The sequence below is a fragment of the Chroicocephalus ridibundus genome, chromosome 8, assembly GCF_963924245.1.
Source record: "Chroicocephalus ridibundus chromosome 8, bChrRid1.1, whole genome shotgun sequence".
Classification (NCBI taxonomy): domain Eukaryota; kingdom Metazoa; phylum Chordata; class Aves; order Charadriiformes; family Laridae; genus Chroicocephalus; species Chroicocephalus ridibundus.
In genome coordinates, this window is record NC_086291.1 from 39823118 (window position 1) to 39848882 (window position 25765).

At 52.3% G+C, this 25765-nt stretch overlaps 1 protein-coding gene across 1 annotated transcript in view; it reads left to right on the forward strand.

The window, feature by feature from the left end:
* Window positions 1-8365: 8365 nt before the first annotated feature.
* The window catches only part of LOC134519684 (syntaxin-binding protein 4-like), a 39652-nt gene continuing 22252 nt past the window's right edge, over window positions 8366-25765 (forward strand). The window contains exons 1-5 of the mRNA XM_063344185.1: window positions 8366-8483; window positions 10121-10194; window positions 16973-17068; window positions 17881-17950; window positions 19378-19452. Coding sequence (XP_063200255.1) covers window positions 8437-8483; window positions 10121-10194; window positions 16973-17068; window positions 17881-17950; window positions 19378-19452 — 362 coding nt within the window. The 5' untranslated portion in view covers window positions 8366-8436. The remainder of the gene's footprint in view (window positions 8484-10120; window positions 10195-16972; window positions 17069-17880; window positions 17951-19377; window positions 19453-25765) is intronic.

A 25765-nucleotide genomic window follows, 5' to 3' on the forward strand; every position in this document is an offset into this window, starting at 1 on the left:
ATGGGGGGCAGGGGAAGTCGAGGCAGCCCCATACACCTGCCCGGCAGCATCAGCAGCTTCACTGGTGTACTCCCCCGCGCATCCCTGTCTCCATGGAGCTGCTAAGCCCCGCTTCCCTGCATTTGCAAGACGAAAATGCTCAAAACTCATTTTCTACGGCAAAAATCTGTTCATATGTCCGGGTTTAGGGTCAAAACCTCCCCTAGCTTATCCTGCTTTGTGCGGAAGGAGAGCTCCAGCCGAGGGGTGGGTGGCTTTGTGCCGGGGGACCGGCCCCCGCATGCGATGGGCGCCAGATGTGCCGGCCGACGTTGGGCTGTCTGGGGGCTCCACCGAAATGCAGCGGAGGGCGGCGAGCAGATGGCAGGGAGATAACACCTCCCTGGTGCTCCGATAAGTCTGGCCCCGCTCTGCTGCTGATTAAAAGATTAATTTTCGAGTTTGAAATAGGAGTTTAATAAACAAACATGAAATGCCAGCGGGGCCTTGCCCGGCATCATCGGGGCACTAGGTGGTGGTTGACGGGATGCGTGGCTTGTCCCTCGGCACCGGTTTCTCCCAGTAGCGATGCCAGCGTGGCCCCGGTGGGGCTCTTCCCCCCCCTCCTCTTTGCATTATCGTTATCGCTGCCATGATTACGGCTTGTGCTGGGCTCTGGGTTTGAGCGCAGGGATGTTTGCAGCTCGAGGATGGGCCAAAGCTCTTCCCCAGCCTCCGCTGTGCTCCCGGCTCAGTGGCACACGGTGAAATCTTTCCCAAAAATAGGTTGGTTTTCCGCCTTTCTGCAGGCAGCCATTTTCCCCCCTCCTTTCTCCCCCACCTTCTTTCTTATGGATTCACTTGGGTGAGTTTCCTGCCGTCATTCTCACATTTTTCCCCAATTAGTGTGGGGAGGACAGAGCGGTGGCCCCGCCGGCAGAGGAGAGTCCGCAGCCCCCACCAGCGACTGTCCCCCGTTAATAAGTTCATAACCAGCCCAATCCCAGGGCCCAGGGGATTTAGAAAGGCAGGGAGGTTTTTAATCCCATTAACCCTTTACAGGAGCTGATGACCAAACCAGGGCCCCAAGGGTGCGAGTCCCCAAGCAGAGCAGCAGATTGCCCACCTCGTGGGAGGGTGAGGAGGAGGAGGGATGAAGGCTTCCCTGTGTGCGAGATGCCACCACGCCTCAGTCCTGCTGGGGCGAAAATAGAGAGCTCGTTTGAGCTTTCCCATATGATTGTATTTAAATTGCATTAATCCCCTTCTCAAGTGGGTACATATGAGCTCCAGGCTGGAGCAGATGTTGGGGGACACTTATGTCTGCTGGGTATGGGGCTCCGGCATAAACGCCTTTCCCAAAAACCTCTGGCAGACCAAGCCTGACCCAGCTTCCACCTGAAACAGCCTCTCTTCCTAATTACTGCAGGACAGGCTAATTGAAGAGGCCCTTTTGCCTTTTCCTCAAGCAAAGCCTTTCAGAGCAGCACAGGAAGAGCTGCACGTCAATGGAGGGGTCTGTCCCTGGGAAAACACTCGTAACCCCTCTCCAAGCCCTGGGGGTCTCTGAGACTGGCTCTGCCAGGCAGGTGCCCACGTGCTGAGCTGCTTCTCACTGGGCAAGAAGCACCTCCAGAAAACGCTCCACCTCAGCTGGATGACTTGATGCATACTCTTCAGGAGGGCCCAGCTCCCTCCTGGAAACCCCTGACCCCGCCAGGGTGTAGGTGATGGGCAGCAGAGACCTGGCTTTAGACAGCAAAAGTTCATTGGGATGAATCTGTCATGCTGAAGAAATCCACTGGCTGAGAAGGATATTGGGAAATGGGGGTGAAGCTTGAGGAGGGTGATAAAAGGGGTTGAAGACCAGAAAAGCCTGGCCAGCAGTAAGAGATGGCATCTCCCCCTGCCTTTGGTCTTGTTCTGGTGGTGCAGGTTCATGGGGCAGATGCCCCTTGAGAAGGAGCCTTCCTCCCTCAAGGGTGAGGAGATGCATCCAGCCCAGCGTAGAGACATCTTCCTTCAACAGCGGGAGGGAGTAAGCATTGGAAAACTGCCTTGGCTTTAAAAACCCCCTCACCTTTGCGTCTTTAGACTAATAAGCAGGCTTTGGTTCAGGCAGGAGCAAGGGGTGACCCACTACCACGAGGAGTGGGGAGGATATAATGGTTCCCAGGAGCCACCTTCTGACCTCTGCAGCTGGAGAAGACCCGTGCTTGGCTTCAGGGAGTGAAGCTGGGCTGGCGAGGGAGTTGTTAGGATGGGGTAGGGGTGCTACAGCCTCTGGCTTTCCTCGGAGGAAGGACACTCCTAGCCTGGAGGACTGAGCAAGGAAGGGACACTGTGGAGCTGAGACGTGTGACAATGAGCAGGGCTGCCCATCTGTCTTGGGGAGGAGAGGATGGGTATGCAGCCGCACAGGCGGTGGTGGGAAGCAGAAGCTGGCCCTGCGCAACCCCTCTGGTCCCCTGGGATGCCCCCCTTGGCCCCAGAGGAAGGACATGATGGAGCACTGGGGTCTGCATGGCCATCGGGAGGAGGAAGGTGCCTGTAGGCCACAGAGACGTCAATGTGTGGCAGCTGGGGCTTGTAGGGATGGGTTTTCTCCATGAGTGGTATCACTGGGAAGAGGCAGGACTCCGGGCTTGGCTTCATCTGCTACCACCCCTGTGCCTGCAGGCAGGTGGCCGGGGAGCTGCTCATGCCCAGGGATGGGGCAGAGGGCACTATGGCGGGTACATGGAGCTGCTGGTCCCTGGGTGCTCCCCACAGTACCCGCCTGTCTTCTCGCCAGTGACTTCTGCAGCGTGGTTTTGTCTCCTCTTCTGTTTAGACTCGTCTGTGAATGTCCCTGATCTCATGAGATCATCTGAAGCGACTCCATGGGTAGTATTTATGAAAATGATGTAGGCTACACCACAACTGTGGATGGTGTGCAGGTGCTTCCCAGCTCCACGGTAGCCGATCTATTTTGTCTGATTTATTATCAGCACTTTGTATCTGATCCTGAAAGAGACACAACTGTATTTTTTGTTTTCTAATCAGATGTAAATGCCTCTTCAGCCTACGCTAATTTGATTGTGTCATGAAACAAATGTTGGGTCGCTATTAAGCAAGTGCCCGGGCAGCCCTCTGCTCCCGGCATCGGTGGGATGCGGGCAGAGACCACAACACTGCCCTGCTGAGGCTGCATCCTCCAAACTTCTTACAGTCGCTTTCTGGAGCCAAGATCCCTCAGACAGAGCTCACTGCTGCTGAAGGATGTCTTTCCACCTCTAATTCCCACCCACGCAAATCTGCTTGGACCCTGTTCCTCCGCTAAGCCCCGCACAGAGGCTCCCTGTGGGCTGGTGATGCTGCTGCAGGCACATCCCCGGCTCTGGCATCCTTGTGCTGCTGCTTTGCCAAGCTCAGGATCCTGCCTGGAGCTGCTGCCTGTGTGGGGTGGTTTGATGCTGGTGGAATCACTTGATTCGGTCGGGGATGCAGGACCTGGCCAGGCTGGGCATCCCCATGGGGTCTTGGCTGTGTCTGCACCAAGGGCAGCCAAGCCCAGCTGCCCCAACTGTGGGGCTGGTGTGGGGCAAAGCCCCCCTGGGTCGCTGGCAGGGCTGAGACCACCATGTCCTTGTACCTGGCCCTTTCCCTTGACTTTCGCATTTTGCTCTATGTTTCTGCCAGGGATGCACCTCGTTGCTTCTCTTCCCATGCTCACCACTGAGACTGCCCCTGTGGTTGGGTCTTCTCTTTTTCATCATAGAATTGCCTAGGTTGGAAGGGACCTTTCAGGTCATCTAGTCCAAACATCATAAATCTCAGAATTCCCTATCCTGCAGTCAGCACCGACCCCAGTGAGTGCCTGCCTGCCAGGAGCCAGCCCTGGCTTGTGGGGACAACCAACATGTGACTCCCCCAGTGGCAAGTGTGATTCAGTGGCCGCCGTTGACCTACTTTGATGCTCACATTGGTGTTTCCCAAGAAGCAGGGAAGGAAGGAGGCAGAGGACAGACCAAGGAAGAAACATAGAAGAGCCTTTTAACCACAGACAGGCTAAAGGATGCTTGCCCAGAAGGTCCTTTGACCAACACATAGAGGAGAGGTGGATAAAACATAGAGAATTCCATCTGCTCGTGATTTTCTCTTGGATAGAAAAGAAACTCTCATTAATTTTTTTTGCATCCTTACCAAAACCATTACTTTTATATCTCTGATCCTAATGGTGCTTTCAAAAGCAAGAAAGCTGAAATCTCCTGCCCTGGGTAGCGAAGGGAGGAACCCTGGAGGCAGCTCTCCCCACAGACAGCATGTTGCTTGGCTGGAGGCAGGGAGGATCATGTAATTAGGAAATTGAAAATGTGCTGCTGGGAAAACTCAGGGGGGAGAGAAGCAGGAGAGAGCATCCTCCACATGGAGTCTGAATACCTTCATGAAGGTCTAACTTCAGGAAGTTAGAAGACTGACACCCTGAAAGTCCTGGAGCTGATCACTTCTAAGCCTGGAAGTCCAGAGGTGCCGTGTGTCCAGGGACAAACAGCCCTGCTCTGGCACAGCGATATATGCGGGTCCTGTTCAGTTGGGGATGTGGTGGAGTGGTCTTCTTGGCTGTCCCACCAGCAGATAGACATCTCCTTTAATTTCTTTAGTGCTAGTTTCAGACAAGGTGGCTTGTCCACCTGACAAAGGAGCTCCATGGGCTGTGACTTGGGCTGCACAAGCCATCCAGATCTCTTTGCCACTAGTCAGTGCTGAAGGCACTGTACTTCAGTTTGTACTTAATTTGTGCTCCTTCCATTCACCCATTTATTTAAAAGTGTAAAGTCTTGTTGGTGATTCCCTGGGGTAAGAAGCCTGAGCTTTCCAGCTGGATTTGCTCTGAGTTGCTCAGCAAGGTACCAGCTTGGTAAAGAGCTTGAGCGTATGGCGTATCCCCTTTGCCAGTGGGATGTTTGCCTTCAGCACAGGTTATAGGCAGCAGGACTGGGACCCTTGGACTGGTTACGTGGAGCTTGTAAATCCTTCTTGGATGGGAGCCGGAGTTTCAAAACACTAAAAATCTTCTGAAGTTATTTTGCTGAAACTTTTTCTAAATAAGACAGATGTTAGTGGGCATCAGCATCTGATGCTTTTGCCAGGGTCAGTCTGTTCTGGAGGATGGAGTCGAGGATCTGAGGGTTTGGAGATAAACTGAGCCCTGCTCCTCTTCCCTGAGGGCCTCTTTGGCTTGATTTTCATTTACTTCACCACCTCGCAGACAAATGCGTGGTTTATTGCAACATCCCACCCAGCTGGTCTGAAGCATCGGCACATGGGAAGGGTGAGCGTGGCTCTGGGTGCAGCTGACAGCAGTTGGTGGGACCATGGTTGGGCTGCTGAAGGATTTGGTTTCGAAGGTCCTGAGCACCCAAGCCCCCCAAAAAACACATATCTGCTTAATATTGAGTGTGGAAATCTCTGCATCCCCAGCAGCGTGGGTAGCAGGGCGAGGGGGGGATTCTGCCCCTCTGCTCCACTCTGGGGAGACCCCCCTGCAGTGCTGCCTCCAGCTCTGGGGCACCAACAGCAGAAGGACACAGAGCTGTTGGAGCGGGGCCAGAGGAGGTCCCGGAGATGCTGGGAGGGCTGGAGCCCCTCTGCTGTGAGGACAGGCTGAGAGAGCTGGGGGGGTTCAGCCTGGAGAAGAGAAGGCTCCGGGGAGACCTTGGAGCCCCTTCCAGTCCCTAAAGGGGCTCCAGGAAAGCTGGGGAGGGACTCTGGATCAGGGAGGGGAGCCATGGGACGAGGGGGAATGGTTTTACACTGCAAGAGGGGAGACTGAGATGAGATCTGAGGAAGAAATCCTTGGCTGTGAGGGTGGTGAGCCCCTGGCCCAGGTTGCCCAGAGAAGCTGTGGCTGCCCCATCCCTGGAGGTGTTCAAGGGCAGGTTGGATGGGGCTTGGAGCAACGTGGTGTGGTGGGAGGTGTCCCTGCCCAGGGCAGGGGGTGGCACTGGATGATCTTTAAGGTCCCTTCCAACCCAAACATTCTATGGTTCTATGAATTTTTTCCCCAAGATGCAGAAACCAGGGTGGATGAATTACTGAGTTGCCGGGCAGGGAAATTCTCCCACTTGCCTGCATGCTTTGGGTCAGGCTGGCCCAGCTCCAGCGGTCTCCTTGAAGCTGGTCAGAGAGGTCACCTTGTCCTGTTGACATTGCCTCCTGTGCGTGTGCTATCCCTTTCCTTCAGTGGCGCTGATTTATTCCAGCCAAGGCTCTGGGCCATGACTCAAAGGGGTAATTCCGTGAATTCATTTATTAGCAGAGTCTCAAAGGACCTCAGAAGGTTGTACATTGTATTTTGGTGGTGGGATGGAAATTCTCTCTTACTGTGGCTGGGATGCTTATTAGAGGACTTGGAGTATGATCGTTAGTGTAACCGGCAGGAGGCTGGTGGGTGAGGGCTGCCAGGGCATCCATTTACAGGTGAGCTGCCGAAAAAAGCCACCTCGAGGTGTGCACGGTGCCGATGTGTTCCTGCCCCTCAAGGAGCTGTGCCCTGGCATGGACCAGCTCTCCATCGCCAGAGAACAGGCATGGATGGAGGGTCACTGCAACCCAGGGGAGTTGAATCTGTGTGTCTACTCTGCCACAAAACTCCCTGGCTGGCCTTGACCATGTCACTTAGTCCAGAGCTGGAGATCACTGGGCGTTTGGAACCTCCTGCCTTAATGGAGGGTGATGCTTGGCTCTCCATGCCCTGGACATCGTCTGTGGGATGGCAGGGAAAGAGCATCTCCCCGCCATTGGGTCGCTGCAAGGATGAGTAGCTTTGGGAGGCACTCGGTGCAGAGGAGGCTGCAGCTGCCCATCAGGTTGGGAAATGGCCCCATGTACAACCCCTCGTGCTTGGCCCCATTTGGCCAACGCCTTTATGCTGACGTGGACAAGGTGCTGGGCATGCCTTGCTTTGGTGGGGCATGTGTAATGTGCCACTGGGTGCATATATGTTTGTTGTGTAGTTGGCATCACTTATCCAAATTTTGATCTTGCAGCTAGGTGAATTCATTTTTAGGAGAGTTTTGGCTACCTAAAGGTCTAGTTTACTTGGGTTTTTACGATCTCATTTGGACGCCCCCAAATGGAAGTTGCTTTAAAAAAAGCAATTAAAATGCAGGAAAACTTTTCGTATCGTCATTATTTTAAAGCCCCTCGGACTTGCCCAGCAAGGCTTCACGCGGCCATTTGGGAAGCTGTTGCTAATAAAACTAGTTGTTCGCACGTGGGAAAAGTGATATCCAACAGCACCAGGTTCAAGCAAATATTTGGCAAAGAGTTTGTGGTCCCAAGCGAACGTGTCTGCATCTGCCCCGCCCCCCCCCCCCCCCCCCCCCCCGCCCCCGCTGAGCTGGACTGATGTACGCTGACGTTCAGCTAATGAGGTTTGGTACCACTAACGGGCTCTGGCCAGGGAAGATGCTGCAGGAACAGCACGAGAAAGACGCTGTTGATGGAGTCAAGGCCAAAGGCTTACCTGTGACCTCAGCTGTCCCCCGGAGCTGGTAGGGATGCAGGATCTGTGTCCTCCCACTGCCTGCAGCTCCAGGGAAACGTGTTTCCTGGGATTTTCTCTTCATTTCACTCTGTGTTCCCCAATATTGCAGCCCTGCTCCTGCTAAGCCCCGAGGTGGCTTGTTCCAGCTCCTTCCCTGCTCACTGGCCAACACCTCGGATAATCTCGTTTCATCCCTCCATCCCCACATCCTGCAAAACGGGGGTTGCGCTGCTTCTTCAGGTGGGTGATAGGCAGCAGGACAGGGGTGGAAGATGCTGTTTAATTCATACTTCTGACCTCCCAACAGACAGTGGAACAGCTGAACTTGCTTTGTGTTAAGAAGGAAGTGCTGTGGGCTGGAAAAGACGCTAAAAGAAAAAAGGGAAAAAAAATAAAAAAAGAAGAGAAAAATCAAACAAATAAAAAAAGCCCCTAAGCCCGTAAGTGCTACAGTCTGGTATTATTTCCAAAGCTTTGCTACGGATTTCAAGCCTTTAGGGATGGTGAGTACACGTCTCGCGCTGACTGCTGCCCTCCAACCCTGGAGGGGCTGCTCCCAAAGGCGCACAATAGGATGCATCCAAATAATTACCCCGTTGTGTTAATGATGAGCGCGACAGCCATGCTGGGGGGGCTGGCGGAGCTCCTGCCCGGCTCCTTCGGGAAGGCGCTTGCGATGGGCTGTGTTGGCTTTGGCTTGCGTAAGCTTTAATCTAAAGTTGGAGATGTTTTTAGCTGATCTGTGTTAATGTTGGGTGGAATTAACATGCATACGGGGAGACCACGTGACCCCCTCCGACCTCCCCCTTTTTTTTTTTTTTTTTTTTTTTTTTTTTTTTTCTTTCCCCTTCTTCATCATTTTAACGGATTCCTGCCAAATCGGAGCGGCAGGCGCCCGGCAGGTCTGGGCTGCCACCACCAGCAAGATGCCTGCCGTCTCTATCCTTTACAAGGGAGCCATCATCATCAGCAGGTAACCCCTGGGGCAGGAATTGGGGAGGGGGCACGGGGCAGCCCTGGGGGTCCCAGTGGCCACCTCCATCTAGAGAGCCGATGGTGATCTGCTGTGGCTTCTCCAGGACGAGGGCTCAGAGGCCGGGATGCCTCAGATGCAGCAGAAAGAGCCGGAGGGCATCATAACTAGCGCCTGTTGTTGGGTTTCTTGCGTCTCTGGCATTTGCAAAGCTTGTTTCTGCTCCACCATTCGTGTGTCTGATAGGGGATAAAAGTTGATCGTATCAAGAAGGCATCTGCTTTACCAAAACCTCTGTCCTTATGTCGTGTTTCAGCCCGGTTTGAGCTATTTCTGTTTACTGGTAGTGGAGTTGCCTCGGCAATTTACTCAAAATACTCTGAAAATCCTGGCTGGTAAATTGAACCAGTCTGGGCCCAGGGCTGCTCTGGCTTCCTGGGACACCTTCAAGCTCTGTTTTCTGACAGACAGGGGTGGCCAGTTTTTTGTCCTGCCACTTGAATACGTGAAACATTGCAAGAATATCAAGGGGGAGTATTTTTAATGAGGAGAAAAAGCTTCCAGTCTGAATCTTGTAGGTGGGTGTTACTGGCTTTGCAGAACAGCTTGGTATTTTGGGAGGTATTTTGGATGCCTGAAAAGAGAAGTCCCCGACATTTATTCCTGTCCTGCTTCCCGCTGGACTCGGAGGAGCCCATTGTGTCCCGTGGTGTTGTCCCTCTTCGGCTGCGTCCAGATTTGGGATCCGATATTGATTCAAAAACTCCTTTTCTCTTGTGACATAAATCCTGGGAAGCGGAGTGTTTTGGGAGCGCCCCCCCACCCCTGGTTTCCCACCTGGCTCTGTGTTTCTCAGATCAAGGTCCACCCGTCCTCATCCCACGCCGTGCTCACAGGGGTGACCACCACGGGCCACCCAAGGAGGAGAGGCACCAGCTTTGGTCCCCAGCTAGGGCAGAGTGGAGCTTGGCGCTTTCAGTTTCGTGTATCTGGGACACCCACCATGCCAGAGGGTGTTTAGGGGGAAAATGTGGGGCGGGAGTTACTTGGCACGGGGGAAACTCGGGTGTATGATGCTCTTCCACCCTCTTTGGCTTGAGATGGGAAGCTCCCACCCTTGACCTGGCGAGGCCAGGACTTGAAGGTGGCTCGGAAGGTCTTGCCTCCCCCTTTTCCAGACCCCCTGCCAGAGGGATGGAGAGTGCCTGCGTTACAAAACCTTGGGAGCAGATCGCACCCGGCTGTCTTCATTTCAGGCTGTCTGTATTTGTGAAACTGCTTTATTCCCAGAACATTGGTCCGAGCTCTGATCTCATTTCCCGGGAGCTGGACAGCTGTCCGGCCCCGTTAATCTCGGGTAATGAATCACAGACAGGTCCATCAGATTTGCTGGGTGGGGAGGATGATGTCCAGCCCTGCACATATTCTCTCATTTATCCATATAAACCGGGGGCGGGCGGGGGGGTGATTTTTTGCCAGCGCGGGCTTCATATGCGGGGCCATGTCCCTCAACCTGCGTGTCTACATCGTTTTGTGGGGCGGTGGGAAGGATGCGCTTGCGTGCATGTTGGTTGGGCACCTGTGCATCTCTTTATTTTTAGACCATGAAAGAAAGATGCTTCTCTTCTCTCTCCCAGGACACTCATGGGACCGTATGGGATGGATCGAACCGCGCATTGCTTTGATTTCTACGACTGCGCAAACGGTCTGGGTGAGTACTGAAGGCCCTGCAAGGGACATTGGGGTGGGCTGGGGCAGCTCGAGCATCCCCCCGGTCACCAGCACCTCTGTCGTTATCCGCCTCCCTGTGTGAAGTCTGATATCTCACAGAAACACTGGTTCTTGTGCCTGCCTGTGTTGAGCATCTGATGGCACCTTTTGCAGCTGGGAAGTTAAAATAAGGTCAAAATCCTGACTAATTCCCTGTGGATACTGAGCAGCCGCAGTGCTGAGAGCTGTGTGGCAGCGCAGGGCCAGAGCCCCTGCCCCGAGCAGGATGGGGAGGGGTGGAAAAGAGGCTTTTTGGAATTTTCTTAATGAATTAAAGCTAAGAAAAAAAAATTATAATAATAAAAAAGAAATAACATCCCAAGCGCTTCCTGGGAAGCCACCCTGAGGGGCGATGCGGGGCGTTGCAGGTCTCCTGGGGACCGGGCTGTGCAAGCTGTTTTGGGGAACTTTGTCCCACGGGTAAGAGTATGAGCACCCAGCGAGTCAGGCGTCCTGCCACGGTGCTCCCAACATCAAAGCACAGAAGAAAAGGGAAACGAGATGGTCATAGCCATCAGAACGTGAGAAATAGCCACAGGTTCATAAAACTCAGCCCAAAAGGATCCAACAGAGCATCTCATCTGACCTCTGTGTATCCTGCAGCAAAAATACTGGTGCTCTTTCATGGACTTTATAAAAAATTGCAATCCTGCATCAGGATTTCTCAGGGTCCACCACGCAGTCTCCTCCATAATTTTGAATTGTGAGTGCAGCCCATCATCCCGCAGATGGTAAGGGCCAAGGGTGACCATCTGGGGACACCCCTCCTGAGAAATCAAACCCACTAGAGAAACAAGTTCAGGTTTCCTGAGACCTGAAAGGAATTCTAGATTCATTTATTGGGTGTTTCCAGCTCTTGGGTAACGGGGCTTTCTGCTGGGGAGGAATGGCTTTGCTGACTCTTCCCCTGGTCTTCTCTTCATGAGGTTCATGGGAGCTCGGAGAAATGTCTTTCCTTGGTGATATTTTAATCTCCAGAGGTGGATTTGGTTGAGTTGATGGGATTTTAGCTGTTGGGTTAGATTAGCTCGTTAAAGGAGCCGGAAAAGCCTGAGCTCTGGGAGAGGTGCACAGATGTTGCAGCCCACTGCGAGCCACTTTGATGGGTCCCAGAACTCCTCCTTTCCCCTGTCCTGTGGCCAGATTCTGCAGGGTCTTGCGATGTGCTGCAGGAAGGGATAACGGTGTGGATTTCCTAATGCCATCATAAGCTTTCTTCATCCTCCCTCGTGAAGCTTGAAACACCCAAGACAAGTGCTCGTCCTTCAGAAATCAGCCCTCTCTGCCGAGGACCAAGTGGCCCTTGCAGGAGCCCTGTGTCTGCCATCAGTGTAACTGCTCAGAATATGTTTTTTAGCGGAAAAAGTGTGTCTCCATGAGTTTCTTATGTTCGGATGCAGGTGTTATTCCAGCAGAGTTTCCTTAGAGCAGCATCAGCCCACTCGGTGCCGGTGTGGCAGGTCAGCGTTTGGCCCCAGGTCTGTTGCTCTGTGGCTTTAGGTGGAAACCAACATGTGAACCTCAGCAGAAGTTCAAAGGGGTTACCTGGCGGCTCCTAAAACCTGAGCTTTGAATTAAAGAATAGCCATCAAAGGGAAGTGCTGATTAAGAAGCATTCACTCCAGTCTTCAAAAAGGGCAAGAAGGAGGAGCCGGGGAACTACAGGCCAGTCAGCTTCACCTCCATCCCTGGAAAGATGATGGAACAGCTCATTCTGGGCGTCATCTCAAGGCATGTGGAGGAAAAGAAAGCTATCTGAAGTACTCAACATGGGTTCACCAAGGGGAAATCATGTTTGACTAATCTGATAGCCTTCTATGATGGCACGACTGGATGGATAGATGAGGGGAGGGCGGTAGATGTGGTCTACCTTGACTTAAGCAGGGCATTCGACATGGTCTCCCACAGCATCCTCATAGGGAAACTTAGGAAGAGTGGGCTTGATGAATGGACAGTAAGGTGGATAGATAACTGGTTGAAAGACAGAGCTCAGAGGGTGGTGATTAGGGGCACAGAGTCTAGTTGGAGGTCAGTGATGAGTGGTGTTCCCCAGGGGTCAGTACTGGGTCCAGTCCTCTTCAATGTATTCATCAATGACATGGACAAAGGAACAGAGTGCACCCTCAGCAAGTTTGCTGATGACACAAAGCTGCGGGGGGGGTGGTTGACACAGCAGAAGGCTGTGCCACCATACAGAGAGACCTGGACAGGTTGGAGATCTGGGCAAAGAGGAACCTTATGAAATTCAATAAGGGCAAGTGTAGGGGAGGAATAACCCCCTGCACCAGGACAGGTTGGGGGTGACCTGCTGGAGAGCAGCTCTGTGGAAAGAGGCCTGGGAGTCCTGGGGGACAACAGGATGCCCATGAGCCAGCAATGGGCCCTGGTGGCCAAGAAGGCCAATGGCATCCTGGGGGGCATCAAGAAGAGTGTGGCCAGCAGGTGGAGGGAGGCCATCCTCCCCCTCTACTCTGCCCTGGGGAGGCCACACCTGGAGCGCTGGGTCCAGTTCCGGGCTCCCCGGTTCGAGAAGGACAGAGAACTGCTGGAGAGGGGACAGCAAAGGGCTACCAAGATGATTAGGGGACTGGAACACCTCTCTGATGAAGAAAGGCTGAGGGATTTGGGTCTCTTCAGTCTGGAAAAAAGACGACTGAGGGGGGACCTTATCAACACTTATAAATACTGAAAGGGTGTCAGGAGGATGGGGCCAGGCTCTTTTCAGTGGTGCCTGGGGACAGGACAAGAGGTAACGGGCACAAACTTGAGCATAGGAAGTTCCACCTAACCATGAGGAGGAACTTCTTTGCTGTGAGGGTGGCAGAGCCCTGGCACAGGCTGCCCAGAGAAGTGGTGGAGTCTCCGTCTCTGGAGACATTCCAAACCCACCTGTATGCGTTCCTGTGCCACCTGCTCTGGGTGACCCTGCTCTGGCAGGGGGTTGGACTGGACGATCTCCAGAGGTCCCTTCCAACCCTATGGTTCTATGATTTCTCAGAAACACCGAGATCCCATTATCTTGACCTTCATCTTCTTAGGACAGGGCAGGGAGTGATTTACCTCCAATCTGTCCCTTCCTCTAGACAGAAAAAGCTGGCCGGGGCTGCAAGATCAGCAGAGGGATTAAGGGAAATGTAATTGAACATTGCTAGCTTAGGCACACAGCGGGCAACCTCTCTCTGTGCGGACTGCTGTGAGCATGGCACGGCGGCCAGTGGGGTCAGGATACGCCAGAGATGATTAGAGTTGGGCTAAACAACCAGATTAGCCAGGACACCCCTTGACCCATAGTATAGGGAGCCGGGAGCAGGTAAGATTATAGCCTGAGAAGTTGAGAACCACAACATTGGCATTAGTGGGAGTGGGATTAGGTGCACCAGAGAAGCTCGAGGGTTTGGAATAAATTTATAGAATCGCTAAGAATCTAAGGAAAACATCGTCTTGGTCAGTCTAACCTGCATGCCCACCTGGAGCTTCCCCCTAAATGTTTATTCCGCAAAAGAGAAAATACTGGGGGCACGGGCATCAGGTCCAGGATCTTTGCCAGAAAGGAAAGATTAAACAGAGGGATCCAAAATAGGCTAGATTATCTGGCCCTAAGTATGACTTAATAAGCATTATACTGGGACTTTGATGCTGTGATAATTAAAGATCCGTTATTTACCTACACTGGGTCCCAAATATAAATTCGATTGATGTAAGTGTTTATAAAATATGAAGACTCCCAGGAATGCCACCACCACAATCTTTGATGACTTGAGTTCGTTGCAACCAGTCCCGGGCTGTCCCATGGCTTGGTCCGAGCCCTGGCAGGGGCGAACCCTTCCTCCTCCTCCTCTTCCTCCTCTTCCTCCTTGCCTGGGTGGGGGCTCCCCGGTGCATCTCTTGGGGGACCAGGACCAGCATCCCAGTGCCTCCACGGCAAGGCGATGGGTGGGAGGGCAGAGCCTGGCAGCACCCGGCTGGTTTGCCAACAAGGGAGTTAAAAGTCAGGGTGTTTTTCCTCCCTCCCCCGTCAAAGTTTGATCGTGTCTGGGACCAATACTGTGAGTAATCGCTGATTTTAATAACAAGATCGGATTTTCTCCTGACATCGTTGGGGATAAAGGAGGATTTGTAGATACTTCAGCTATATTAAGCCATTATTACAATTGATTTGCGGACACAAAAGGGAAATGAGTCATTATTGGTTTGATACCTCGGTGGAGGAGCCCGTCACAAACAGGTCCCATCGCACTGCTGGGTGATGCTGCAGCTGCGCCTCTTCTGAGATGCAGATTTGTACGTGATTTGTCTAATGCGTTTTATCATTCCCAATTACATCATGTATCGGCATAAAGAAAGATGCAGGATGGCTCCTTGGGTCAGCACCTTGGCTCAAGCCAGACTTCCAGTGTCCTCCTCATCCAGGGGAACCAATGGGGCTTTCCTTCTGCAGCCCCCCCCCCCCCGCCTCTGCCACACAAGGGGTTTCCCAAACCCACCCCAGGTGTGAGCCTGCTCTCCAGGGTCTCTCTGCCAGCTGGTGGCAAAGCCCACCAGCAGCCACCCCCAGCCCAATCAGGAGCCAAGAAGCTTTCCAGCATCCTCAGTGATGAGCAGATTTTGTCTTCTCTCAGGCTTTAGGGCTGCAGCATCTCTTCCCCGCTTTGGTCCGGAGCCGCCTGACCTGTCCCCGTGCCTTGGAGAAGCTCACACCGCTTGGAGATATCTCTTATGTGCAATATTTCTGATTTTATTGAATTTCTTCAAAAATGCAATGGAGAACATCATTGGTGTTTTCCCATGAGTTCCCACTGCCATGGGTTAAGCAGCTCCTCCCAGACACCTGGGGGATGTATGGTTTAGTGCATCGAGCCCAGGGAATAAACTCTGGCACTTGGATAGGGCTGGGGCTTTGTGCTTGGGAGAAGCAGCAATTGGCGCATAGGGGAATGAAGTGAAAAATTGTGATAAATTGGTTTTTCATCACAATTTTCATGTGAGGTGACTTGAGAGACAAGGTCTTCCCCTGCGAGGGTCCTTAGCGCAGAGCTTGGGTTATACAGGGAAGGGAACTAGAGATGGAAATAGAGTCGTTGTCCTAAGTAATCCCAATCCAAGGTCCACTCCTCTTCCCTCCTGCTCGTTTCAGAAAGGGGACTTGTGTTTTGGGGAGGAATCTGCGCTCTGCGGCCCTGGAGGGAGCCATTTCATGCCTCCCAGGATCCCACCAATGCTTGGAGCAGCTCGTCACCCCAGGACAGCAGCCAGAAGACGAAGCTGGCTTCACACTGGCCATGTTCCTCTCTGCGTTGCCGCCTGTCCTCAGCGTGCCCTCCTGTCTGGAGTAGCAAAATGCCGGACTGGCGGCTCTCGGGGGAGATTTGTTAATTAAAGCCAGGCTTTTTAATCCTTCTGTCCACAGCCTGGATATTTGACGAAGGACTTAATGAGCCCTGGACAAATAAGTCTCTTGGGCCTTTTCCTGCCAGCCAGCTTACGCATGCCAGCAGGGACATGTCCCGTGGCTGGAGAGGTGTCCATGCAGCATGAGAGCCCTTTGCCAAGGCACTGCTATGAGGGGGTTTCAGAGCTGCACCAAAGGTCATCTCTGCACCCTGGGTCCTGCCTCTGGGTTCAAACCTGCAGGCTGCTCCTCCCGGCTTCAAGCACTGATAAAAAGCAGCTGCTCTGCCATGGCTGGCAGCTCCAAAGGCTGCGGTGGAGATGCTGCTGGAGCCTGGCATGTGGGATCTTCTCACCACTACATTGAACCTGGGGCTTGTCCAGATGTTGCATCTCAAAGGGAGTCTCCTGAGGGCAACGCTTATCCCCAGTAATATTTCCTATGACAAGTCTTACCACACACACAAGCACAGTCACCCATCAGTGACTGATTCGACTGCAAGTGATGAACTTGGGTTGGGGAAGGTGATCCCTCCTTGCCTGTGCCTTTCTTGGAAGCTTTATCTCCACTGCTGTTGCTCCGAGTGGGTGCTATCAGATGCCTTAAGCCTTTGACCCCGCCTGCAGTGCTGCCTCCAGCTCTGGGGCACCAACAGCAGAAGGACACGGAGCTGTTGGAGCGGGGCCAGAGGAGGCCCCGGAGATGCTGGGAGGGCTGGAGCCCCTCTGCTGTGAGGACAGGCTGAGAGAGCTGGGGGGGTTCAGCCTGGAGAAGAGAAGGCTCCAGGGAGACCTCGGAGCCCCTTCCAGTCCCTAAAGGGGCTCCAGGAAAGCTGGAGAGGGACTCTGGATCAGGGAGGGGAGCCATGGGACAAGGGGGAATGGTTTTACACTGCAAGAGGGGAGACTGAGATGAGATCTGAGGAAGAAATTGTTTGCTGTGAGGGTGGTGAGCCCCTGTCCCAGGTTGCCCAGAGAAGCTGTGGCTGCCCCATCCCTGGAGGTGTTCAAGGGCAGGTTGGAGGGGGCTTGGAGCAACCTGGTGTGGTGGGAGGTGTCCCTGCCCAGGGCAGGGGGTGGCACGGGGTGGGCTTTAAGGTCCCTTCCAACCTAAACCATTCCATGATTTGTCTTGTGTCTGCAGTCACATCCTGTTGCTTCTGCTGATGCTTGTGTAGTGCAGGGCATACACGGGGCTTTCCAGAAATGATTTTTAAAAGGGGTTTCAGGTGGTGGTGGTGCACCTGGGAGCTGTGCCAGAGGCTGCGTCCCTCCGAGACAGCCCATGGAAACTGTGCTTCTTTGTGTGATGGGCACGTCTCTTCCTCCAGGTATTAAGGTAATCGGTGGCATCAAGGAACTCACCGGAGAAGAATATGGAGTTTATGTCAAGAGGATCCTTCCAGGGGGTGTTGCTTATGCAGATGGTGAGTTAAACATGGTGCTGAGTACCACAAAGTCTGAGACAAGCCAAAAGACCATGTATTTATTTTATATGTTGCCTTATCAGACATTTGAGGTCCTTCCTCCCAGATTTTCCAGCGATGGGGGTATTTTTTTACTGTGGCAATTATTGTAATATCTGACGGCAGCCTTGCCTTGGCTTTCGGCAAACGTACCATTGCTTCATGTCTTTAAGGCAGGATCCATCCCTGCCACACATAGAACTTCACTTTGCTGCCTGTCCTTTCCCACGTGACGATGACTGCCTGTAGCCCCAAAATGACCGGAGATTCTTTTGCAAATTCATCTCTGCTCTAGGCCACTGATTTCATTCTGAGCATCTTCAAACAAGGAGGTATTGGGCAGGGCTCTGCAGAGTTTACCTTTTATAACTTAAGCTAGAAATATGTTCTTTCTTTTTTTTTTTTCCCCAAATGTTACAACACCATTTTTCCATCTAATGAAAAAAAATAAACCCAGAACAGGTGGAGGTGCCACTTGTGGTTTTCTACCTGCCCTCAAACTGAATTAAGTAAAAGCTTTATTGCATTTTTTGGTGTTTTACTTTCGTAACTTCCAACAGCAGAGGAAGTGCTGCGACATTGGCACGGGTTGTTCAGGGAGGTTGCAGAAACTTCATCTCTGGACGTCTTGAAAAACAGGTTGGATGAGCATCTCCGGAACGACCTATGCATATTTCATCCTGTCTCTGGGCAAAGGGAGGAACTGCCCAACCTCTCCCAGTCCCTTCAAGCTGTATTTTCTGCAGTTTCTATCCATTAGTTTTCTTTTCTAGGGCGCCTGCAGCCAGGAGACCAGATCCTGGAGGTCAATGGAGATTCCTTAATTGGGGTTACAAGCGAGAGGTACCATATCCAAACAGAAATTTTGCATTCCTGTTGTTTTTGTATAATTCTGTGAAGCGGTTTAGGCTGCAGGTTGCACAGACGATGCCAGGGCATCGCTTTCTCTGCGCTCTGACGCAGCCAGCGCTGTTCCCCAGACCCAGCTTGGAAATTATCAAACGAAATGTTGCCATATAAAAACAGACCAGTGAGCCCAAGCTGTAGTTGTGAGATAGTCAGACGTTGCCCCAAAATGCTGGTTTTCTTAGCAGCTCCTGGCACTCCCACTCCATCTGCTACAGCTTCCCAGCAAGCCCTGCAGCTCCCAGTGCCTAAACCCAACAGTGCTGCTCCACGCAGGGAATTCCCTCCAGAGCTGCAATCCAGCCCCCCAGCTCCTTGCCAAGAAAATGATTAACTGACCCAGAGGAGCACAGCGCTTTCGGGGCACCTCTTTCCCATTAAAAGTGGTGCTAGTCCACTGCTGCCTTGCACTTCTGCCATGAAGGTGACCTGAGGGCTGGAGCCCCTCTGCTGTGAGGACAGGTTGAGAGAGCTGGGGGGGTTCAGCCTGGAGAAGAGAAGGCTCCGGGGAGACCTTGGAGCCCCTTCCAGTCCCTAAAGGGGCTCCAGGAAAGCTGGGGAGGGACTCTGGATCAGGGAGGGCAGCCATGGGACGAGGGGGAACGGTTTTACACTGCAAGAGGGGAGACTGAGATGAGATCTGAGGAAGAAATCCTTGGCTGTGAGGGTGGTGAGCCCCTGTCCCAGGTTGCCCAGAGAAGCTGTGGCTGCCCCATCCCTGGAGGTGTTCAAGGGCAGGTTGGAGGGGGCTTGGAGCAACGTGGTGTGGTGGGAGGTGTCCCTGCCCAGGGCAGGGGGATCGAATGAGATGATCTTTAAGGTCCCTTCCAACCCAAACCATTCTGTGATTCTATGATGTGCTTAGACTAGATGGATGCTTCAAGGAGCTCCTCCATCTCCCAAACCCCTCGAGTGGCTGGGTTTGATGACGGAGGTCTCCAAGGACATCTCTGCAGCTGCAGGGAGGCTGTGTCTGGTCCCCCGCCCGCTGCCCTGACTCCCACAGGGACACATGTATTTTGAACCAGAAAGTGGCCGTCCCTGAGATGGAAACCTCCCAAGGGAGGAGATGTGCTGGGAGGTATTTGCTCATGGCCACACAAATCTTCTGGGTTAACTTCTAATTTATTGCAGAAGTGGGAAAATCAGGCTGTGACTTGGCTGCCCCCTGGCCCCACTGCCAGGGCAGGGAACGGGGGTGTTCCACAGTTGTCCACCCGAAAAAGGTCACTTGGCTGCTGACAGGGTTTGCCCAGGCCATGGGTCTCTGCCCAGTGTGCCACGAGCTTTGGCATGGGGCCAGACAAGCTAGGTGGAACACCGCTGCGAGCCAGCGTTGACATTTTATGGTCCTTGTCTCACAGGGCCGTGGACATCCTGAGGACAGCGTCAGCCACCAGCCACATGCGCCTTCTTATAGCCCGCGATGACGACGCCAGGTAAGGGCTGTCATCTCATGCTGGGAAGGGGGATCGTGGCACTGGTTGGCACTATAGCTGGACTGCCTTTAAGCTAACATGGCTCAAAGACCACAGTGAAGATGGAGGTGGCCAAGGGTTTTTGATAACTACACCAGTGGGAACGCTCCGGAACTGTAACGGGAAGGGAAGCAAAGCTGGTGGCTCCCAGCTGCAGACCTGGCTCCAGCCCAGCCTGTGCTGGATCTGTGGGGTGTCCCAGCATCCAGCAGGTTTACACAGGTGTTTTCCCAGCAAGGACCACGGCAGCTCCAGCCTTGGTTGTAGAGTGGCACGAGCTCCTTCAGCTCTGCTGCGTGGTGCTGAGCTGCCTGTGGCTTATCTCGCCCTGCACAGAGATTTGGATGAAGACACAGAGGGACAGCAGGGTCTTCCATTTCCTTTCCAGTTAGACACGTTGAGTTAAGGTCTTCCTTCACTAGAGGATTCCTCCTTCCCAGGGAGGATGAGCAGTTTTTCCCTGAAACCTCTCCCCTTGCCACTCCGGGGAAAACCTTGCTTTCTCTAGAGGTGCTTGGAGGATTCACAATGAGAAGGAGTGGGTTCTGTTTTGTCTTGGCTGGATTTAGCCTGTGTGGGACAGTGATGGTGTCACGAGAGAGGGCAGGGTTGTGGAAACCAAGCTATGGGATTAGCGAGGTCTTTGCTCGCATCTCCTGGGAGACCTGGCACAACGTGCTGGAGCATCCTCTCCTTGTCAAATAGAAACACAGGTCTGGAAACTTGAGGCGCACCAGGAACCACCGAAATGCGAGTGGCTTTAGGCAGAGCGCGGTCGTGGGCAGGCAGGCTGGTGGCATTGCACTGCGCGTGGGTGGCTGGAGATCACAGAGCCGTTTGCTCAACGTACCGACATTCCGTTAGCGTCGGAGATGATGGTTTTGTTCCTTATCCATCAGCAGCTGTGGAGTGTCACTGCCTTAGAAGAACAGTGAGAGTGCCGTAATGACAGGGGTGAGACTAATTTTGACCCAATAATATTCTGGTGGAGGAATTATTTGCTATTAATGATGGACGGCTTTTTACCCACGCTCTTCCAGTGAAAATAATGTCTCAAATTATTATATTAACTGCTGGGGAAGGCGTGGGTGAAGCGAGCTGGTCACCAGAGCTGGACTTGGGAGTCTGACCCTCTTTTGGCCCGAGTAAGGATGGGCAGGATGCGCTTCTGTGCTGCAGCAGTCCCTGTGCTTGCCTCAGGGGTGGCAGTGGGCGTCTCGTGATGTCCCCTCTCCAGGTTGCTGTTGCTGGGGCTGGTCCCCAGCAGGACGGATGGATGCAGGAGGCTGAGCAGCTCCCTGCGCCCAGGTTTACTCGGGGAAATGCTTTATTTCTCAGCCAGAGCCCCCAGAGCAGGTTTTCTGCTTTCACCCATGCTGATCTGTTCCAAGCTGTTCAGGAATCTCCTAATATCTTAAATTGCAGCAGATGTTTCTTGAAACGTACGCACGCACGGCTTTGTCGGCGGCTCCAGCTCCTTCATGCATCTGTCGGCAGTCCCGGTCGCCCTGCGAAGGAGCCGCTGGAGAACCGACCCAGGGGGACTGGGAGGGCAACGAGACTTATTTATTTGGCCTCTGTTTGCCACCGGCTAGCTGTTAAATCTGCAAAAGGTTAGCCATCAGGAGAGTGGGAAAGTAATCAGTTTATTTATGTTTTATTTTTTAAAAGATTTGCAGAGATTTCGCTTACATAATCATCTCGCAAACTGTTTAATACTCGAATACATATCTCCAGGATTAAGAGCTGTGGAAACGGGGGAAGGATTTTTCTGCTTCCTTTTTTTTCTTCCTTCCTCCTTTTTTTTTTTTCTTTTTTTTTTTTCTCTTCCCTTTCCTTAGTTTTGTCTTTATTTGATTGATGTCCCATTATCTGTTAAGTCAATCCTTGCGCGCGGGCGAGCAGACAGCCCTCTTGTCTGGGTTGAAACCAGCTCCCTGGCTTCCCCGGCAACTGTCAGCTCTGGAGCTGATACCCACGGAGACGCTGCGCTCTGAGTCGAGGGCAGCCTCGCGCCTCCCCGCTGCCCAGCAAAGCGGCTCACGAGACGTGAAAGCTGAAGGAAGGCATGGGGAGGAGGATGATTCGGTGTATTTGCAGATACTCGCATGCAGGGTGCCTTCAGAAACCCAGAGCGCGCAAGGCACGCCGGAGGAGGAAGCGTAATGGCTCGGGGTTTGGAAGACGATCCAACCCGCCTGCCAATTTTCCCAATGACTCAGCTGAGTAGCATTTTGTTGTGGTTGCCCTCGGGTGAATTTGACTCATAAATGCTATTATTTGTCCCTGGAGTTAATTATAGGCCCAAATTACCTGTGCTCTTTATGGAACTTGGCCCTGGCGTGTATAAGATGCATGTTTTCAGCCTGTCGCATCAGACATGCTGCAGAGAGTGGCAGTAATGCTAGAGCTTAGAGCAGAAAATTCAGATTTAGAGCTGGACACGCTGGGTTTGGATGGCGGTTGGGTCTGATTTTCATCTGTGCTCATCTTTAGCTAATGAGGATAATTTTATTGCATACGCATAATTATTGTTTATTCATTCTCAGCCTGAAAGTTACAATAGTTCCTTGTTTCTCTGCGTGGCGCAGATATCATCCTGGTCTTTCAGGTTTGTCACTGTGAGAAAGCCTCTTTGCGCTGCACCTCCTGGTACTCGCAGGGTAAAATGCTTGAATACGTGGCAGCCCTGCATGGTGTGCGCAGTCAGCTGGGTGAAAATGGGGTATGGTATTAACAGGGCTTGCCCGCGGAGCAGTAAGGAAAGCAGCCTGCTTTTCTGCAAATGCCTAACCAATTCCATGTTAACCAATTTCATACAATACCCAGGCATCAGCTGGAGTTCATGCCCGGCCAGCTGGGAACGGAAGGTAATCCCCTTTCTTTTCCCTGCGAGCCCCACGTGCAGTGGCTCAGCCCATGGCTCACTCGGTGCTACACCGGAAGGCAGCGGTGGGGTGGGCTCCTGCAAAGCCTGGGGCATCCCAGGGTCACTGGGGATAAAATGCGCATCCTTTTGCAGAGAAGCCCATCCACCTGCGTGCGTCCCGCTTTTCCCGTCATTTATGGAAAAGCCAAGCCCAGCAGCAGCGTGAAATGCTGGAGCTGCGGCAAGCCGGGCGCGAGAAAATCTGCTTTTGTGGTGTTTTGGCAGTGCTTCGGATTCACGGTTCCCTCTGACCCGCAGGCTTTGGGGTGTTTTTTGAGACAAGCTATTGATTTATCTGGTGTCACAGGCTCCTCTTTCTCCCCCAGCTGCGGTTTCCAGACACTGTGCTTTCACGTAACCTTTGATGTAGGATTCACCCTTTGTTCTCCCAAGAACAAAAGGGCAGGGCGAAAAGGTATTATGAGATAAAACAACAATATTCTGCAGGAAGATTGACCCCCCACTGCTTAATCTGCAGCAAAGTCGGCCTACAGCTGGCTGCTGCTGGCAAACCCCGTCATCCCACCCCATGCCGTGGGGCTGGCTGTGTGGGTCCGAGCCCTGTTACAGGGATCCTCCGGATCTCAAATGTCTGTATCTTAATGAAAAAGAGCTGGAGAAGGGATTGTTAAAATGAACTTTCCACCTAACACAACCCCATGATTTCATTATTTTAATTTTTTTTTTAAGTAAAGCTGGGCATTTTAGTCCTGCAGGCATCCGGCAGTTCAAAATGTTTTAGTCAGGGTCAAATTTTAAATATTAAAGACATCTTCTGAAGTCTCTTGGTGTCTGAAAGCACAAAGCAAGATCTGCTGGCATTCCTTTGGCGTACTTGTTCATTAATCAGTAATGTTTGGGCATCGTCTGCCTGCTCGCAAATTCCTTCAAATACAGCGCTGAGCACAAAATTAATTCTCGGGAGGCTGACACCCGAAAGTGCACTGCTCGCTGCTGGGATAAGTGTGTGCTTCCAGTTAGTCATGTGTTTATGACCTTTGGTGGAACCGGGGCTGGCAGTGTTGCCCAAGAAAGCAGGCGCTGGGACAGTCGCCCGTGACGTAGCATTTAGTCACGTCGTCCCTATGGCGAACGGCTGGGCTGGCCCCGGGCTCGCAGAGCAACCCTGGGCTGGGAGCTCGCTGGCTGGGCTGTCGAGCACGTCATGATAAATACTCCTTTGTGGGGGAACTTAACGACATTGAAATAAACAACAACAAAGAATGCACCAGTCAGAGGTGCCCTTGCTTATAACAGCGTTTGACAGCACGGACGGGTGATTGGGTTTGCATTGTTCAGCAGGGTTTAAAGAGCACAAGAGCTGCCAGACTCGTTGCATTTGCATTGACTAAGAGTTTTCTAGCCATTGTTTTAAGTTCATAACCTGTTCTGTGCTCTGATGGATTATTATCTGAGGAAAATGTGACAATAGATGACCACAGAAACACCCAGCCCAAAACAAAACCCCAGCTGCTGATGGCTTGGTAACCACTGGAAATAACACGTTAGCTTCCAGCACGTTAGACCTGCCATTGCAATGGGTCATGGAGCGGTAAGGCCATCACCCAGGAGTTACCGGCAAAATGAGAGTCTGAATCATCTAGAGAAATACAGAGGCTTTACTGGAAAGTTGCAAAAATTCTGCTAAGGTAAGATCCACCCGAGGCTTAACCCAGGGAACCGCAGAACAGCAAACTGCTGTCCCACTGCTACAGGGTCTAAATCGTCCTTCTGCGTTCTCAATGCTTTCACACCCATTTCAGCGCCTAACGCTAGGAAACTGCTTGTTAGAGCAGTTTTGTGGAAGGTGGGATTTTTGCACAAAGCAGTTGTCTTTTTTAAAGTCAGGGGTTTAGCTGATAAAGACGATGGTGTCGGTGCAAGTATTGGGATTCTCCAAGGCATTCTACTAAGTATTGTGTGACACGGATTTAAAATTAGCATGAAATGGAATGAATAAGGCATACATTTGATGACAATATTAGATAAGGCAGGCACGGGTCTTTGAAGTTAGTTAATGAGCTGGTTGTTAATGGGAAGATGTAAATGACTGAGAGCATTTCCAGCAGGAACCTAAGGAGCTGATGATTCATTCATCATTTAATATTGTTGACTCTAATCTAGCCAATAATATACAACATCTGTCCCGGTAAAGTACGCAGATGACACAACGTCTGCTGGTGTGTAAGAGGAGTCTCCTCACTGAGGAAGCTTTGCTGTGGCTGGTTTCCTACAGATTTATGACTTGAGCTTGTCTGACTGTCAAGTGTGAGAGCTAGCCACTCATAGCCAGGCTTTTCCTGTGGCTATAGCAGCAAGAAGGCACCTTCCCACGGGGATTCCTTCATGCCTTCAAAGTGGACATCTCATGTTGTTACTGTGGCCACAGAAACGACGCTTTCAGGGTCTCTCCCCATGGCTTGGCTGCTTCTTTAATGACACCTGTAAGAAATTAGTCATCCTTGAGGCTCTTCTCTCTGCCAAAAGGTTGGATTGAGCCAGAAGTGTTGGGTTATGAAGCCAGAAGACTGCACGGTTGCAGAAGGGACAGCACGCTCCTGGGAGACACGTTGGCCAAAGAGACAACGTGGCAGGGACGGGCACAGGAGGCTGATGCTTGAACGTGGCACGCCTTTTCCGTGCCTCCTCAGCCCAAACGATGTGAGAGGCTCCCGGCAGCTCAAAGCAGGGTTACAGAAATGGTGCAGGAGCTGGTAAACATGGTTAATGGTGGCTCTTAATGGTTTAAGAGCTCAAGATGTCACACTTGGGAAAAGGAAGATCATGAAGCAATTCACCTGTTGTGTATAGGTAGGTAGGGCTCATCAAGGACTCAACACACTTGGGTAGTTAGATGGTGGTCAAACTCAGCCTGGAAGGAAAGCGTTAATGAAGGCACGTGGGCACTGAGCCAGCTTTCCAGGGGATGTCATGGGTGAGGTGGTTTTGCAGAGAGGTAATAGAGGAAGCAGGGGGGTTTACCTCAAGACAGAGGGATCACGCTAAACGTTTGTGGGCTGCCATTCCTCCTTGTTCTTGAACTGACAAGCCCTTGTGGTCTTGATACCTGTAAATTTAGCATGTGCCTGCTGGTTCAGCATCTTCAGCCATGAGCTGCTGGGAAGAGTACAGAAGTCTATGTCGCCCCAGCAGGCTTTATGTGTGCAGGTCTTTGTTAAGGTCTTGTGCTCCAAGAATTTATCCTGTGATGTTCTTGGAGGACATCACCGTGGATAGATTCAGAGAGTGGGCTGCTTTCTTTTGTGTGCGCTCCAGAAGCCATCTCCCATCTTTACCCCAGCAAGAGCTAGTAGGATCTGCTTTCTGCCTAGGAAAGGAAGAGGA